Source organism: Manis javanica, chromosome 2 (assembly GCF_040802235.1).
Source record: "Manis javanica isolate MJ-LG chromosome 2, MJ_LKY, whole genome shotgun sequence".
Lineage (NCBI taxonomy): Eukaryota > Metazoa > Chordata > Mammalia > Pholidota > Manidae > Manis > Manis javanica.
Window position 1 is genome coordinate 20,892,866 of NC_133157.1, and position 17,340 is coordinate 20,910,205.

Consider the following 17,340-nt stretch of genomic DNA (forward strand, 5'->3'; position numbering starts at 1 on the left):
CCTTTTAGGGAGTGTACAGCCTAGCTGAAAGTAAGGACTGTGAACCAAACTGCCCGGGTTTGCAATTTCATCTCATTCCTTCTAGCTGTTTATTCTTGGGCAAGATACTCAAGTTCCCAAAGCCCCAGCTTTCTTATGTATAAACTGGAGCTTGTAATGTAGGATCCAGTTTATAAATAGCTGCAAAGTGTTTAGAATAGTGCTTAGCACATAGGTAAGTGTTTATAAAAGTTAGTCTTAAAATTATTATTCTAATGTGGTAGAGACTACTATGTACTTCCCAAAATCTGCCCTCTCCTTATTTCAATAAAAGAATCTCAAAGTTGTAACTATGCACATGACTATCCAGATTAAACACTGAATCTTCTAGCCTTTATTACAGTTAGAATGACCATATGACTAGGGCCTACCCAATGAGACATAAGCAAAAGTGTAATGTGGCAACTTAAGGAATCTTCCTTAAGAGACAGCTGGATACTTACCACATTCTCAAAATTAAGTAGTATGAAATTGCTAAGGTTTGGCAATGATGCAGAGCAAAGGGAACTCTCAAACACTGCAGTGTAAATTGGCACAATCACTTTGGAAAACAATTTGACATTATTGAATAAATGTGAAAACATGCATACTCAATAATACAGAAATGCATTCCTAAATTTATATTATAAACATATCTGTATGCTAGGACACATGTACAAGGACATTGATGGCACTTGGGTAAAACTAAAGAAAAGGAAGGCAATGATTACCCTAAAGTAAGGATTATAGTACTCTCTAGGTGTAGGAGGGGACTTCCTCTAGGGAGAGTTGTCATTAGAAAAGGAAACAGGAAGCTTCTGAAATTGTTGCAATGTTCCGTTTCTTCACTTGAGTGGAGGTTGCATGGATGTTTCTTTAAAATAATTTTTAAACTATACATTACCTTACGTACTTTTCTCTGTAAACACTATATGTCACAATTTTACTTACCGGGTCCTTGGCCTCTCCTCTTTTGCATTTCTTCTCCATCCTGCTGTCTGAAACATAGGTATTGCCACCTGAGACCAAGAGACCAAGCATCACAACATAGGAATATCAGAGTAACAAGCTGGAAGATAAATCCCTGAGGACCTTTGGGATACAGCTGCTGTATCAGTCCTGAACTTCATATACATGAATAGAAATTATGTATTATTTTGAATTTTCTGTTCTTTATATAGCCAAACCTGATATTAACTAATATACCTATATACAAAATCTTCAAAAAGACAACCTACTCAATAGATGAGTCACCTGATTTCACACACATATACACACACAATTAAGCAATTTATTCGTGCAAAAAAACCAAAAGCACACATATACATCTAAGAAGTGTTTTATCTCAGCAGCAATCACAGAAATGTGAATTAGAACAACAATGAAATAGTATTCTTCATGTGTCCAATCAGCAAACATTTTTAAAGTGTAAAATAATCATTTCTGTTAAGTATTCTGGAAAAGTGGTCCCTCTCAGGCATTAACACAAATTCCTGTAAGTTTTTGGAATGTAAATTGGCAATATCTATTAAATTAAAAATCCTCTTACCATTTGAGCCAATAAAGCAACAAACATCTATACCATAGAAATAACAGCAATAATACTGGAGATCATTTGCCCAAAATATCTTATTGCAGCATTATTTCTCAAGGTAAAATACTGGACACAATCTGTTAAATCTATCAATAGCAGAATGTTTGGATAATTATGGCACTTGCTTACTATAAAATACACAGCTGTTAAAAAATTACTTAAATCTAAATCTACATATCTTGATCTGGAAGGCTGTTCATGATATGTTCTTTAGTGAGGAAAAGAAGTTACCCATTTTTATGTAATTGGCCAATCTACTTTATGTATGCATGTCTGTATAAACATGTAGGAAGGCATGAAAAGATTTATCACAGATTGCTAACACTGGTTACCCGGGAATCAGGGTCATTAATGGAGATTACTTTTTCTGTATTTATCCTTGGTTGACTGTACTGGTTACAATGAGTATTGTGTTACTTTTGTAATTTTTACCAAATTACTTAATTTAAAATTGGTTTTAATAACAGGTAAACATCCAGGCATGCAGAACAATTAATAGACCTCAATGCCAGGTGAGCATCGTTATAACTGATTATTGCCAAACATTAAATCCAACTGCTGAAACAAACTGCACAAACCTGTACAAAACAGAATGAAGTAGGTAACCTAAAAAAATTATGTCTTACCCAGAAGTTTCATAATTACTATTGTGTTAAAAATTAACTTGAAAGACACCCCTGTGTTAGTAAAATAAATAAATGCATGTTACCTCTTGCAATCTTCTGGGAAGGAATGTAAAGCCAAGCTATGTTGTGGAAAGGAAGACAGGAAGCAAGATATACAGAGAACGGGACAATGCTTCTTCCTGATTTGGTGGGTCTAGTGATTCCTAAATGAGGGTGTTTGTCAGGGTGGGGGTGGGGCGCTATAAATCAAGGTATACAACCTGCATGTCCCAGTTCTAACTTGTTGGTCTCCTGCCCCTCCTCAAATGTTCTTCCACCATCAAGATATGGCCAGCCCATAGCCAGACACCCGAGTCATATGTGCCTCCTCCCTTCTGCTTTCCTCTTTCCCTGAATGTGGTTGCTAAATCCTCTCAGTTTTACCTCTGGAATGCTTCTGCCCTTCCTGCCTCTGGCCCTGAGGCGTTTGGCAGGGATTAGCTAATGACAATGGGGCTGCCACTACCAAACAAGTCCGACTCCTTTGTCCGGTCTCCCCTACCTAACATACAGGCTCCTCTGGCTTCCTGCCACGTTCTTTACTGTCACCCTCCACCCTGTGTGGCGAAGGTCTCGCTCGCCCGCGAGGACTCCGGGGCTGGCCTGTCCCGCTGCGGCCTCCGCAGGATGCGCCCAACAGCAGCAGCGGGAAGGGCCAGGAGACGGAGGGGCAGGACGGGGCGGGGCCTGGCCTGACTGGCCAATGGCAGTGCTGAGCCCAGGAGCAGAGATCACACGTCCAGTGCGCGGGAATTTTCTCCTGAGAAGAGCGGTAGAAGGCAATTTCACCTCTGGTAAAAGGCCTGAGGGGCTGGAGAGAGGCGAGAGGGAAAGTGTTCTAGGGCTCAGGGGAAGAACAAACAGTTCAGGAAAGGGCTGGAGTATGGCAGCTCTGAAGTCTCCGGAACACACATTTGTGAGTCCCGGCTGGTCTGGCCCAATGAGGAACAGACCCCAGAGCCAGCGGCCCCCTCACCTCATTAGAAGAGAATAGAGGGTTGAAGGGCACAGAAAGGCCAATGGAAAGTCAAACTGCTAAAGACAAGTTGTATAGGTTAAACAGTATAAGAAAATATATGAACCTCAACCCCTCCGTGATTTTACATGGTTAAAATGTGGTTTAAGCAAGGGAGTTGAGGAAAGAAAGAGAAATCTCGATGCCTTAGGCTGGTGGGAGGAGCTGGGAAGCTAACCTGAAGATGTACACCCCGCTGTGCATGGTCCTAAATAATCTTGGGAATAATACTACCTTGCATAAATGTACACCTTAAGTATATGCAATTTTTATTTATAAATTATACCTTAGTAAAACTGGGCAGAGTCTTGAGAAACCTTACTTCTCTGGCCGGTGCTTATGAGTCTGGCGTAATTACTTGTATGCGTTTCCATTTGGCCCCGCAGATACCTGTCAAGAGGTAGCACGGGAGAAATAGAATCTTCAGAAACAGGTAAGAGAAAATACTTCAGGAATTGCTACAATTCAGAAGTTGATTATTTTAAAACACCTCTCTAACCATGATTTTGCTTATATTCCCCCTTGTCTTTGATTTTAGAAATAAGGCCAGTTTATCTCTTTTCCTATCCATCCACTTTTATAAGATGGATTCACGTATCTGTAATGCAATGAAACAAAGCTGACAGGAGAAATTCTATGAATGTATATGACACATGGTATCTTATTTAAGTACTATATATTTAGCATGAATTTAAATGACTAACTTCAGTACAACAGTAATTATTAAGATAGTTGAGAGTGAAGAATCTGAAGCTGATAATAATCGGCTTCACAAGAAAGGAAAATTTAGGGTAAGTGTTCAAAATAAACTGAGTGGATAAAACTAGGTAGAGTTAGTTTTTAACTTTTTTGAAATGACTACTAAAATGAGGCACAATTAGAAACAACTTTTTTCTGAAAGTGCAGTATTGAGAAGTGGAAATTCCAGAATCAATATTTGCTTTGAAGACCAATGATACAGTATATGGAAGTGTAATGACTTTCAAATAAGTAATCACCCCTAAGAAAACACTATTTTTGCATTGTTTAAGTAAGAGTGAAAGAGGGCACCGACGTGATGTATTCCCCACATTTGTTGATACCACAGAATCTAACAACATTAAAAATAATTCAGATAGCTTACTGGGTTTGTTTTCATTGGAAAGTTTATTGTAATATTCAAAATGTCTTGAGTTCATTGGCCAAAATAATTGTGTTCTGAGTTATGACGTTTGCTTAGTTTTTTTAATCCAGTAGTTGAATAGTTAAGAATATTCACTTGATTTGTTCACCATGTAAGAACTTGTTCGTTATGCTTCAGAAGATTGGAGACTGTTGAGAATTAGGCTTGGGGTTGATTAATGATTGTCCATTGAGTCCCCTATACAGAATTTTATTGTTGTTAACAACCATTTGATCAATAAATATGAGAGATGCCCTCTCAAACAAACAAACAAAAAAAGAATATTCACTTGATAACTGAAAATAGGAGTAGATTCATAGCCAGTTAATGTAGATGAGATCTTTAGGTCTTCAGGTGTGGTACATTTACCACAGATAAGAAAATAGATAAACCTCAAACAAATTAAAAATGATAATGAAACTAAAGCAAGACCACTTGGATTAAAATGTGTATTTCGTTAACTAAAAACCTACTATAAATTACTATATGAAAACTTCTAACTTACATCTGAATTCCTCAAAACATTTTAAATGATGTATCAAAATGCTAAGAACTATCTGATAAACTGGACTCTTTCCTAGAGTAACTTTTCTAAACTGTAATTAATTTCTCTGGTTCTCACATAAATGAGAACCATCTTGACTCATTCAGCATTCTAAATTTTACTTACTGCTTCATTAGATGAAATTTGTTGATTTACTAATGACCTATTGACCTAGAAATAATATGACATAGGGGCTTTATTCCAAGTGAGCTAGGTATTAGGGAATTCTAACTTTAGGCTTTTTCTTTTCTAAGAAGAGAGTGAAATTTCCCAAATCCTATTCCTCTGCTTCAGCACAGTTTTACCTTTGATTATTTGATTTCTTAAGACCACTTAAGAAATATGGTTATCTGGAGAAAACCACTCTACCAATCTTGTGAATTCCACCCTTTTTTGCAACAAAATCATGACCTGGAATATATTTCATCCACTAACTGTACGTTGAATGGAGTAAGCAATATGAAAAATATATGGACAATTTTATATCAACATTATTTTCCTATTAGATTTAAATCATGGTAATAAATGTTTTTATAGTTCATTTTTTACCATTAAGAGCCTTTATTTTTAATAAATGAACCAAAATTTTGTGATTAAGAATGGCTTTTTGCTCCTGGCTTTGTTACGTTACTAACATTTAATTTTAATTTTTGTATTTTCAGGTGTCAAAATTTGTACTGATTTAAAGAAAGAAAATATGTTTTCACCATTCAAATATTGTGCAATAGACTATTTATATGAGGTAGAGTGTTACTGGGTCATACCTGTTTACTAAGAATTATGATATAAAAAGTTGTCTGCATTCATTGTATGATTATGATAATTTTGCGGTAGTCCTTAGATTAATCCTTAGTCTAATTACTTTGAGATTCATTGAAAATTGCTTCCCACTTTAATATACCTTAAAAATACAACTTTTGGGAGGAAGTTATTGACAGTTTAACTTGAAGTAGAAGCTGTCAGCAGAAAAGAAAAGGAAACTCATGGCAAGTGTAGGCTGCTCTTATGAACAATTTTGAGTGATCTTTCTTGAAAAGAGTGGAAAAAGCAATCCCAGTTATCTTAAAATAATAGTAACAACTTATATTGACTACCTACTATGAGCCAGATACTTTGCTCCTTTGATGGATTATATCATTTGATCATTTGCTCTTTTGATCAGTTATGTGATTTGATTATCATAACTATTCCATAAGGTAGATATTACTACATAGGTTTTACAGGTTAGAAAACTGATGTAATAACTGAGAAGTTAATAACTTGTACAAAGCTGAGATTGAAGCTGGGCATATTGTTGAGAAAATAATTGTAGTAGTTGTCATATTCATTGTTTTTATGATCTTAATTGACAAGTTAAATTTTGGTTTTCTTTATAATTTTCTACCAGGACCCCATCTACCAGGGAAAAAAAATGACTCCATTGTAACAAACACTGTGCTACATTTTATAGGAAATAAGAAAGACATATAGGTTTCTTCAGGCTTCATTATTCCCTTATAACTGAGCAAGGCAAATGTGTTATTGTAACACATGCATGGCAGGGAATCAGAAGTCATTGTTACACAAATATATGTATGAATATATTGTCCACTTGCAAAATTAGTCTGTACTGAATCATCCTCAAACTTTTATCCTTGCCTATGGTATCTTAGTTTCTTGATGGTGTACCACCATCCTATGATAAAGTACAAGTGCAATGATCATCAATGACATAAAAATGCAGGATTTTGTTAATTCATGAAAACAGTGTTGAAGAATCACTCAGATAACAAGTAAACCTTTACTAAATGAAGATTTGGCAAAATCAGATCAGTTAACAGATGAAAGGAAGAGAATGGTTTGAATATCAAAAGAGCAATGCCATGGGAAAATTTGATTAAATCCTAAAATATTTTCTAAAAATATCTTCTTTATGATCAAAGGTGAAGCAATGACTAATATCATGCATGTAGTCATATAAGTGTGGGGAAATTATGACAAGAAAACAATTATAAGCTATTATAAACAAAATTTTGTTACATATACAATTTAGGTTTTATAAATTTATTTCATTTTTTTAAGTAAAATACCAACCAAGCTTTTTTTTTCCTTTTTACTATGAACATTTGGTCTTCATTTCATATTTTTATAAATTAACTGATTTTTTTCTTTATACCTTTTGTTGTTGGATAATGAGGACCTCTTATTTAATATGTTATACTTTCAGCAAACAAAAAGTCTTGGGAAACAATAAAAGAAACTATCATTTGTCCAAATATATAGAATAATTAATTTTGTGTGAGGTTCAAGGTCACTGAGGAAAGACTTCATAGAGGAGATATTGCTTAAAATGGGCCTTGAAAGATGAATAGTATTTTGATAGCAAGAGAATGTAGGAGGACATTTTTCAAGAGGCACAGTGTAGACCACATTGTTGATGAGGCAGTAGCCACTAAATGTCAAGAAGGGTAGTGAGGATACTATGTTGATGGACAGTGACTGTGAACGGGGATGTGGGGGGGACTTGGTGAAGGGGGGAGCCTAGTAAACATAATGTCCTTCATGTAATTGTAGATTAATGATACCAAAATAAAAATAAAAAAAAAAAAAAGAAGGGTAGTGAGGAGATTAGTCTATTTAAAGACAACAGTTAGTACTGGAGAGTAATGGGAGCTAAAGATGCAAAGTAAAGATAGAACCAAATTATAGAGAACTGTGATTTATAAGTTAACTGATTTAATGTTCTTTTCGAGAAACAGTTTTATTTATTAGGTTTTTTTTTTCATTAGAACATATTTGCTAGTTGTCACATGTGAAATAATATAAAGAACGAAAACAAAAGTTAAGCCATATTATACTGTTAAGTGAAAATAAAAGACTTTGCTAAATGGTATATAAATGATGTGTTCTTGGTTTTTGTCAAAAGCCAAGAGACACATACACACACAAACACACATTTTTGCCTAATCTAGGAAAAAAAGTTTGTAGAACACGAAAAAGCTATTACTGATATTACTAGGGACCTTGACTTTTTCAGTTATATGGTTCTGTGCTATTTCATGTTTTATAATGTGTATTACCTTTAAATAAAAATAATGTAAATTTAAAAGAAGAGAAAATTTATATTTTCTGAATGTTGAGAAATCAATGTTAACTTTGATGAATACATTAAAAGATTTTATAATGTCTCTTACACAGAGCATAGTTAAAAAGAAGTTTTGCAGAGATGCTTTGTTACTTCGAATCCCTTCATGTTTATATCAAGATGGAAATTATGCAGGAGTTACTGATGATACCTTTAGAAGGCCATGGACAAGAGGTATTTTTTTTTTTGCTCAAAAATCTATTTTTAAAATTATTTAAGTGTTTAGCACAGTAAATTACTAAGAAAATGCAGTGCTTTCCTCATTAAATAAAAATTCATTTATTCAGTCAGAATTTCAGGAAAGTTATAAATTAATATTGTTATAATGAAATTTAGGTGACAAACTAAGGAAATGGAAAGCTTACACTAGAGATTATAGAATAAGTGAAAGATATGTAGATGATGAAGTCAAAATATTCTGACATTGTAAACATTTGTTGTATTATAATAAGCTCATGCTCAATTATAGGAGGGCTACTTTAAGCTGTAAGGATATATTAACTATATAACTATTTTAAAATGTATATGTACAAAGTCATATTTTGCTTTTGTCATGTCATGGACTTAAGAAAGAGATAGCCTCTATGGACAAGTCAAGTTAGTTAACAGCATTCATTTATCATGTATTTTGTACCAGGCACTGTGGTGCTATGGACACAGTTACATGTGACATCAAAATAGTCCCTGCCCTCAGTGGGCTTCCAGACTGGTAAGAAGGATGCAGTAGTAAAAACATTAAATATATAAACTAATATGTGGCATTGATAAATGTATAAAGAAGACATAGTAGTGTAATGTGTTATGAAACTTCAAGAGTAGGAAGTGCTATTTCCTAAGGTGGTTAGGGAAGGGCTTCTATGAAGAGGTGGACATTTGAAATGAGAGCCGAATGATGAGAAGGCAAAAACCGTAAAAAGATATGAGAAATCTTTCAAGCAAATGCAAAGCTGCGGACTCAGGAATAAACTTGATGTGTGTAAGGAACAAAAAATTAGGCCACTGTGACTTTCAGTGTAAAAGAGGAGATCTGTATAATAGGCAGTTTGTTTCTGAAAGATAGAAGGCTCTACTGGCCATCATATGGACTTTGCTTTTATTATGGCTGATGTGGAGAGTTTTTAAGAAATTGAGTGGCATAACCTGATTTATGCTTTGGAAAAATCATTCTGGTTATCTGGAAAGTGGAAGGAGTAGGCTTTGGGAAGCAAGAGTAGGGACAGGAAAATCAATCAGGAAGCTATTGTAGTGGTTCAGAATTTAGACTACAAGGAGAATCAACACTCTGCATAAAAGATGATGGTGACTTGGATTAGGCTTATAATAATGGCGATCCGAGAAGGGGTTGAAATTGGGATTACTTTAGGGGTCGAGCCAACAGTGAGAGGTTAAGAAAGAATTTCTTTTATGTTTTTGACCTGAGCAACCAGGTGAATGGCAGTCCTGTCTCCTAAAATAGGGAAAGACTCATGGGGGAGCCAGTTTGTGGCTGGAGTCAATAGACATCTAAATGGAAGCATCAAGAAGGCAATTGATTATATTAATCTTGAGCACAGATGGAGTTTCAAATTGGAGTCATCATTATGTAGGTTGCACATAAACTCACGGAACTGAATAAAGTCACTCAGAGCATGAGTATATAGAGCAGAGAGCCTCAGACAGAACCCTGGAATCCTCTGACAGTTAGAAGGCAGATAGAGTAGGAGGAACCAGCAAAGAAGACAAGTGAACTATGAAAACCAAATGAATGTGTTATTGTAGAATTTAAAGAAGAAAGTATCTCAAAAAAGAGAAAGTAGTCAAAAGCATTGATTACTGCTAAAGGTCAAGTAAGATGAGAATAGTGAGGGACCTTAGCCTGACTAAATGTAGATCATTGATGACCTTGGTAAGAGTAATTTCACTGGAATATTGGGTATGAAAGCCTGATTAAAAAATATTGAAATGAAAAGTGGGACGTAAGATGATGAATATAGACAACTCTTGAGGAATGACACTAGCTGAAGGAGACATGGGGTAAAGAAAGTTTTGTTATTGTTGTTTTTAGATGTGTGATTTTTAAAAAATGTGTGATAGAGACTGTAAAATGTTTGTCAATGGAAATGATCTTGGTAAAAAGAGAAAATTATGATTCAGCAAAGAAAAAGTTTAGCTTAGTAAAAAAGATAGTATCAAGAGCACAACTGGAGGAGTTGGTATTAGATAATAAGCCAGGATAGTTCTTCTCTTGTGATGGGAGGCAAGGTTTGTAGGTACTTACGCCAATGAGATAGTAGAATTGGTGGTAGAAAATGAGGCAGTTCTTCTCCATTTATATCAATTTTCTGTTGTCTCAAACAATGAGAAAGCCAGTTTTACTAGGAAGGTGTACTATTATCATCTGTCAATGTTGGATGCCCATTTGAAATTTACGGTCATAATTTGAAATGAGTTCATGCAACATGGCTGGGCAATTTTTTTTCCAATAATTTTCAGCTGTTCTAGTCTATATAGAAAAAGTTGAGAATAGGGGTTTTCTTAAGTCAGTACAAAGGAAAGAGAGGCAAAGGAATCAAGTCTTTGTAAGGGTGAGATTATGGGAGTGACCACGAAACCTATACTATATGAGAAAGGACATGAGGACATGAGGGAGGATGACTATTAGAAAAATGAAAAGGTCAATGGATTGAAGGTCTCAGTGAGGTTGGAAATAAAGTATAGTATTCATCAAATTGCTTCTGTAAAAGTACAGAAGGAAAAAAATGTCATTTCTCCCCCCCTTTTTTTTCTTTTCTTCTTTAAAAAAAAAATAACACTCAGATTTTACTGGGCATTTACAGTATGTCAGGCAATGTTCTAAGTAATTTATATGTCTTGTCACATTTAATCTTTACAACAACACTATAGAAAGACCATTATTATTCCTAATTTGTAGATAGGAAACTGAGGTACAAAGAGGTTAAGAGATTTACCCAAGATCATACAGTTAATAAGAACATAATAAGCAATCTAGGCAGGGTGATTCCAGAACTTATACTCTTAACCACTAAACTTTCATGTTGTTTCAGTGAGGCACAGACTAGGATGTTAAGAGATTTCTTAACTGTAACAAAAGTAGTAAGAAGTAACATTGGTGGTAGGATACAGATCTTTTAACTCTTCATTCAAAGTTGCTTCTTCAGACACTGCTGTATGACATGCTTCCTGTCCTTAAGGAACAAGAGGTCAGTTTTAGATACATGAAGTTTTTAAATATGACTGTATATGATTAAGCACCAGAGTGCATGTTAACTCACAATATTATGGCCCTTCCATGGGAATATATCAGCATGAGCTAGGACGGTTAATAAAGGCTTTATGAGGAATAACATGAGCTGTTGAGCTATCTGGGGTGGTGGTGCTATATAAGCAGAAAAGAGGCTATAAAAATGAGGACATTATGTTTAGGTGATGTTTTTCTGTCTGTAATTGAGAGATTTTTGGTGGGAGGATTGTAGTAATGAGAATGATTATTTAAATATTTGCAGTTGGGTATAACTGGAAAAAATTACATTTGCAAACAAATGAAGATAATACCATAACATAAAAGGTGAATGTTTAGCTTCCTTATATTAAGTGTAAAAGAAAATTCTAGATGCTAATATTTACCATTCTCCTTTCTAGTCTCACCTGTTTCAGTTTGGGGAATGAAAGACACCTCAATTTTGGATCAATGGAAAGCAAGTCTCCTTGTGGAGGAGTTCCTTGAGAAGTATGTGTCCTTAACCTCAAATTTTCCCTGTTCATCTAGAAGATAAACAATTAGTTCTCCAGGCACCTCCAGAGTGAAAATACTTTGCTTTATATCCTCACAGATATTTTTTTATCTGGGGAAAAAACCCTAACCTGAACCACAAAGAGAGGTTAATAGAAGTGATTTACATCCGCTTTCTATCTTTCTCTCATTTATCACATATTAACTATTCTCTACGCGTTTGGGTTGCAAAAGACAGAAATATAGCAAATATGTTATTATGCTTTTAATCAATAAGTAACTTTTTTGTAAAAATTGTCTATAGAAAGTTCTTTATATTAAAATCAGGAAATTTGTTTCCTGTAATAGTAGTGCAAATATAAGGCTATTTTTCTAACATACTTTGACAAAACATTATTTTAATTGAATCATTCATCAAATATTTAATGGATGCCATCCTGTATGCTGGATAGAGGATACAAACCAAAATAGGACCCAGTCTCTACTCTCAAGGAACACAAGAAAATGGGAATAGAGATTTATAGATAATTTAATTATAATACAATTTTGGAAGTACAGTAACAAAGGTAGAAACACAGAGCATAATAGGAGGAAGAACTTCTAGCTCATTCTACATTGTAAACATAGACATAAACTGGAAATTTCAGTGCATATGTAAACAATGTATTGCTTCATTTCATTCAAAGTGTTGATCAAACTCAGGAAGGAGTTAATTATTCACATTTCAAGTTTTAGTAATTTAAGTGTTCCTTAGTTGCCCTCTGAATAAACAAATAACCAATTCAAATGTTTCCAGACTCAAAACACAAGAAGCCCAATATTCCATTTCTGTCATCTGGAAATTTTTTAAATTGAAGTATAGTTGATATATGATATTAGTTTCAGGTGTACAACATAGTAATGTAGCAATTTTATAAATTATGAAGTTCACCATATGATATTAATTAACATATATATTATTGACTATATTCTCTATGTTATACTCATCATCCCCATGACTTATTTATTTTATCATTGGAAGTTTGTACTTCTTTATCTTTTTCACTATTTCGCCCATCACCCTGCCCCCATTCCTATGGCAACTACCTGCTTGTTCTCTATATTTATGAGTCTATTTCTGGTCTGTCTTTGTTCATGTAAGTGAAGTCATATGGCATTTGTCTTTCTCTGATTTAGTTCACTTAGCATAATACCCACTAGGCCTATCCATGGTTTTCCAAAGGGTAAGATTTCATTCATTTTTATGGCCGGGTTATATTCCTCTGTGTGTGTGTGTGTGTGTGTGTGTGTGTGTGTGTGTGTGTGTGTGTGTGTGTGTGTGTGTGTGTGTGTGTGTACTACATCTTCTTTATCTAGTTGTCTATTGATAGACACTGAAGTTGCTTCCATATCATGACTGTGGTAAATAATGTGGCAATAAACAGAAGGGTGCATCTATCTTTTCAAGTTAGTGATTTTGTTTTCTTTGGATAAATTCCCAGAAATGGAATTACTGGGTCATTTAGTGTTTCTGTTTTTTATTTTTTGAGGGTGCTCCATACTGTTTTCCATAATGACTGCACCATTTTACATTCCCATCAACATTGCTGGAAGGTTCCCCTTTCTCTACAGCCTCACCAATACTTGTTATTTCTTGTCCTTTTCATACTGCCCTTCTGGCAGATGTGAGGTGCTTTCTCATTGTAGTTTTGATTTGCATTTCCCATTTTGTCATGTGGGAATTTAAAAGTCAGGTTAGAAAGATAGAATCTAAACATATAAAAAATTAACAATGTAAGGCCTAAATGAAAATATAAGATGATAAAGTCTGTCACAAAACATAAAGCCAGTGCAAAGTGTCTATCACATGACTAAGCTGCACAGTGAGGAAGCAGAAAGGTGCAGTGAAAAGAGCTCTTCACTCTGAATGAAAAGATATGGATTTCAAGTCTTGATTTAAAATATCAAGTGCTAACTCTTGACAAACCATTTTATCTCTCTGACTCTCACTTTCTTTATCAGTATAATAATGCTGGATCTGTGCTTTCCCAAACTTTTATGTGCATATGAACTACCTGAGGATCTTATTAAAAATGGAGAGTCTAATTGTCTGTCTATGTGGGGGCCTGAGATTTTGTATTTTTCATATGATCCTAGGTATGATGATGCTACTGGTCTAAGAACCTACTTGGAATAACAAGATACAAGATGATCTCTATGATCTGTTTTCACTTGATGAGTTAGATTGGTGGGGCTGTGCATTTATATGCAGGAGAGATCAGCTTCACAAAGTAAACTAAGCATGAGCTGGACATTGAAGGAGAAACTAACTTGAGAAAAAGCATTTCAGGCAAGAGAAACAGCGTGTCTGAAGGCATAGAGGCAGAAATATTCAATAAGTGCCTAATAAAGGCAATGATTAGGCTACTTTGGCTCAAACAAAAGGTTCATGTATAACAGAAATGAAAGGCTCTGAGGAATGGACACCGATCATCTCTGACCTTCCATTCATTCTGCAGTACCAAGATAGAGTCCATGGCAAGGAAGGTGGTATTAGTGTCACCACCTAGAATAAAATTTACATTTCTCAGCCCCCCTGTAGCCAGACATAGCCAGATGACTAAATTCTTCCCAGTGGAAGGATATAAGCAAAAGAGATGTAAGCAGTTTCTGGAGAATGTCCTTAAAAGGAAGCAGCATGTTTTACTCTTACTTTTCTCCTTTCTGATGCTGGAATACAGCTGTAGTGACTGGCTGCAGCAGCTACTTTAGACTTCACTGACAAGTACTAAATCTGGCAGTCAGAAGGAGCCTCAGTCCCTGACAAAATGGTGGAACTGCCTTACTAGCCATGAAATTCTGACAAACTTTTTGTGTGTGTTTAAGCCACATTAATTGCTTTTTATTTCATGCAGTAAAATTTAATTTTTTAAAGGACTTAGTTTTTTAGAACAGTTTTTGGTCCATAGCAAAATTGAGCAGAAGGAACAGAGATTTCCCATGTTAACATTTAATCTTAATTAATTCCAAAGCTACTGCTGTTTGTTACCTAATAGAACTAATGAACTATACCTAATGGAATAAATATTCTGATCATTAGCACCTAGATTTCCTAAATCTTGCTTTCCCTCCCTTTCTAACCTCTCTTTGTTTCTTGTTCCTATGTTTTTACTTCTTAATATTAATTCTAAGGCCTCAAATCTTTTACTAATCTGTTGGCAAATGAGTTTTAACATATATGGCAATTTTCTACCATGTGTTCCTAAAAAACTTATGTTCTTTAAAAATGTACACCAAAAATAACAGGGTATACAGGAAAATATGCTTCTGTAATCAAAGCTGTGTAGCTTGAAAGAGTACTAATAAAATTAATAGAATTCTAATTTAAAAAATCATCAGCATATTTAAAAGACATGTTAAATTCCTAAAACATAAATACATATTAGAATAAATATAGCACTTTGAAAAAAAGGAAGATAGCTTGATGGACAGGCCAATGGAGGGGTTGAGGCTATTAAATTTTGGAGACAAGGGAAAAATACAAAAAGATCAGAGAGAACCATGTAATAAACTTCCTGGCTTCCAGGACACAGCACATGGCCAAAAGAGTAAGAGGAAGAACATATAACAGTATTATCTGTTTCTCTGGGGCTTGCTGCATTCAAATGAATGCAGGACATTGAACACATTTTTATTAACTGCATAACTAATAACAACTTGCTGAGTGGATATTACTATCTCAATATGGTATACAATAAACTAAGACTCACATTAAGTAACTTGCCCATATTCTTGCTGCAAGTCCATAGTTGGAGCTAGAAATCAATACTCAAATCCCAGTCTGTCTGAGTTCAAGCTTTATAATCTTTTGTTTGCTTCATTTATAAAACGGCTTTATTCAGATATAATTCATATCTATATAATTCACCCACTTAAAATGTCCAAGTCAGTGGCTTTTAGTATATCCAGAGTTGTATAACTATCACCACAATCAATTTTAGAGCATTTTAATCAGCACAAAGAGAAATCCTATACCTATAAGCAGTCATTCCCCATTCTTTCCCTCCTTCCCCAGACAGGCAACCACCAGTCTACTTTCTGCCTCTCTGGATTTGCCTGTTCTGGACATTTTATATAAACAGAGTCATACCAAAGTCATGCATCAATTCCAGCGTGGAGTGGGAAGGGTGTTCCCCACACCAACAAGCAATGCCCTGATTCTAGCTGGGTGTCCTACAATTCAACTCAATTCTGACACTGTCTACCAGGTAATGGCATCAGATCCCACATGTTAAGGGCTCAGTGCTACAGAACTGCCCCACCCTTGCTTGTAAGTCAAGATTATCACCTGTGCTTCTGACTGACTACCTGGCTACAGATTCCAAAGAACCCCTCCTTGGGTGCAATCAGTTTGCTAGAGAGACTCACAGAATTCACAGAAATATTTTACTTACTAAATTACCTGTTTATTATTAAAGGATATAACTCAGGATCAGCCAGATGGAAGAGATGCATAGGGCAAGGCATGGGGAAAGGGCATAGAACTTCCAAGCCCTCTTCCATTGTGCCACACTCCCAGCACCACTGTGTGTTCACCAAGCCAGAAACTCTCTGAACCCCATCCTTTTGTGTCTTAGGAAGGTTTCATTACTCAGGCATGATTGATTAAATCATTGGCCAATGTCAACTGACTCAACCTCCAATCCCTTTTCCCTTCCTGGAGGTCAGTAAGGTGGGACTGAGAGTTCCGTCTATCTAGTCACATGATTGGTTCTTCTTCCCCATCCTTGGTGCTTTACAAAAGTCACCTCATTAGCATAACCAAAGACACCTTTATTGCTCTCAACACTTAGGAAATTCTGAGGGGTTTAGGAGATCTGTGCCAGAAACAGGGATGAAGAACAAATATATATTTATTATAAATCACAATATCATACATACAATATGTGATCTTTTGTGACTAGCTTCTTCCAGTTAGCATAATGTTTTTCTAGGTTCGTCTGTATGCTCTCATGTGTCAGCACTTCATTTTTTATGGCCAAATTATGTTCCATGTTTTATAGACATACCACTTTTATTTATGCATTCATCAGTTGAAGAACATTTGGTTTGTTTCCACTTTTTGGCTATTATGAGTAATGCTGCTATGAACATTTGCGACAAACTTTTGTGCATACATATGATTTCATTTTTCTAGTAGAGGAATTGCTGAGTCTTATGGGAACTCTGTGTTTAACTGTTTGAGGAATTGCCAGACTGCTCTCCAGCAGCTGTACATTTTACATTCCCACCAGCAGCATGTGAAGGTTAAAATTCATTTACATCGTTGCCAATACTTTCTTGATGGTATCCTTTGAAGCACAAATTTTAAAAATTTTAATGAAGCCCAATTTATCTAGTTTTTTTTGTCACTCATGCTTTTTATGTCACTTGTCATATCTAAGAAGGCTTTACCTAATCTAAATATCTAAAGGGTTTACTTCTGTATTTTCTTCTAAGAGTTTACCTG

The 17,340-nt window shown here is 35.2% G+C and overlaps 1 protein-coding gene across 5 annotated transcripts in view; it reads left to right on the top strand.

Annotated features, from left to right (window-relative positions):
* Nucleotides 1-2,953: 2,953 nt before the first annotated feature.
* The window catches only part of SHOC1 (shortage in chiasmata 1), a 99,464-nt gene continuing 85,077 nt past the window's right edge, over nt 2,954-17,340 (top strand). For 4 of the 5 annotated variants that reach the window (XM_073226215.1, XM_073226246.1, XM_073226253.1 and 1 more), the window contains exons 1-5: nt 2,954-3,071; nt 3,679-3,725; nt 5,661-5,740; nt 8,176-8,296; nt 11,762-11,849. In XM_073226215.1, the coding sequence (XP_073082316.1) occupies nt 5,696-5,740; nt 8,176-8,296; nt 11,762-11,849 (254 nt within the window). In that variant the 5' untranslated portion in view covers nt 2,954-3,071; nt 3,679-3,725; nt 5,661-5,695. The remainder of the gene's footprint in view (nt 3,072-3,678; nt 3,726-5,660; nt 5,741-8,175; nt 8,297-11,761; nt 11,850-17,340) is intronic. The other variant, XM_073226235.1, reaches the window with a different exon arrangement.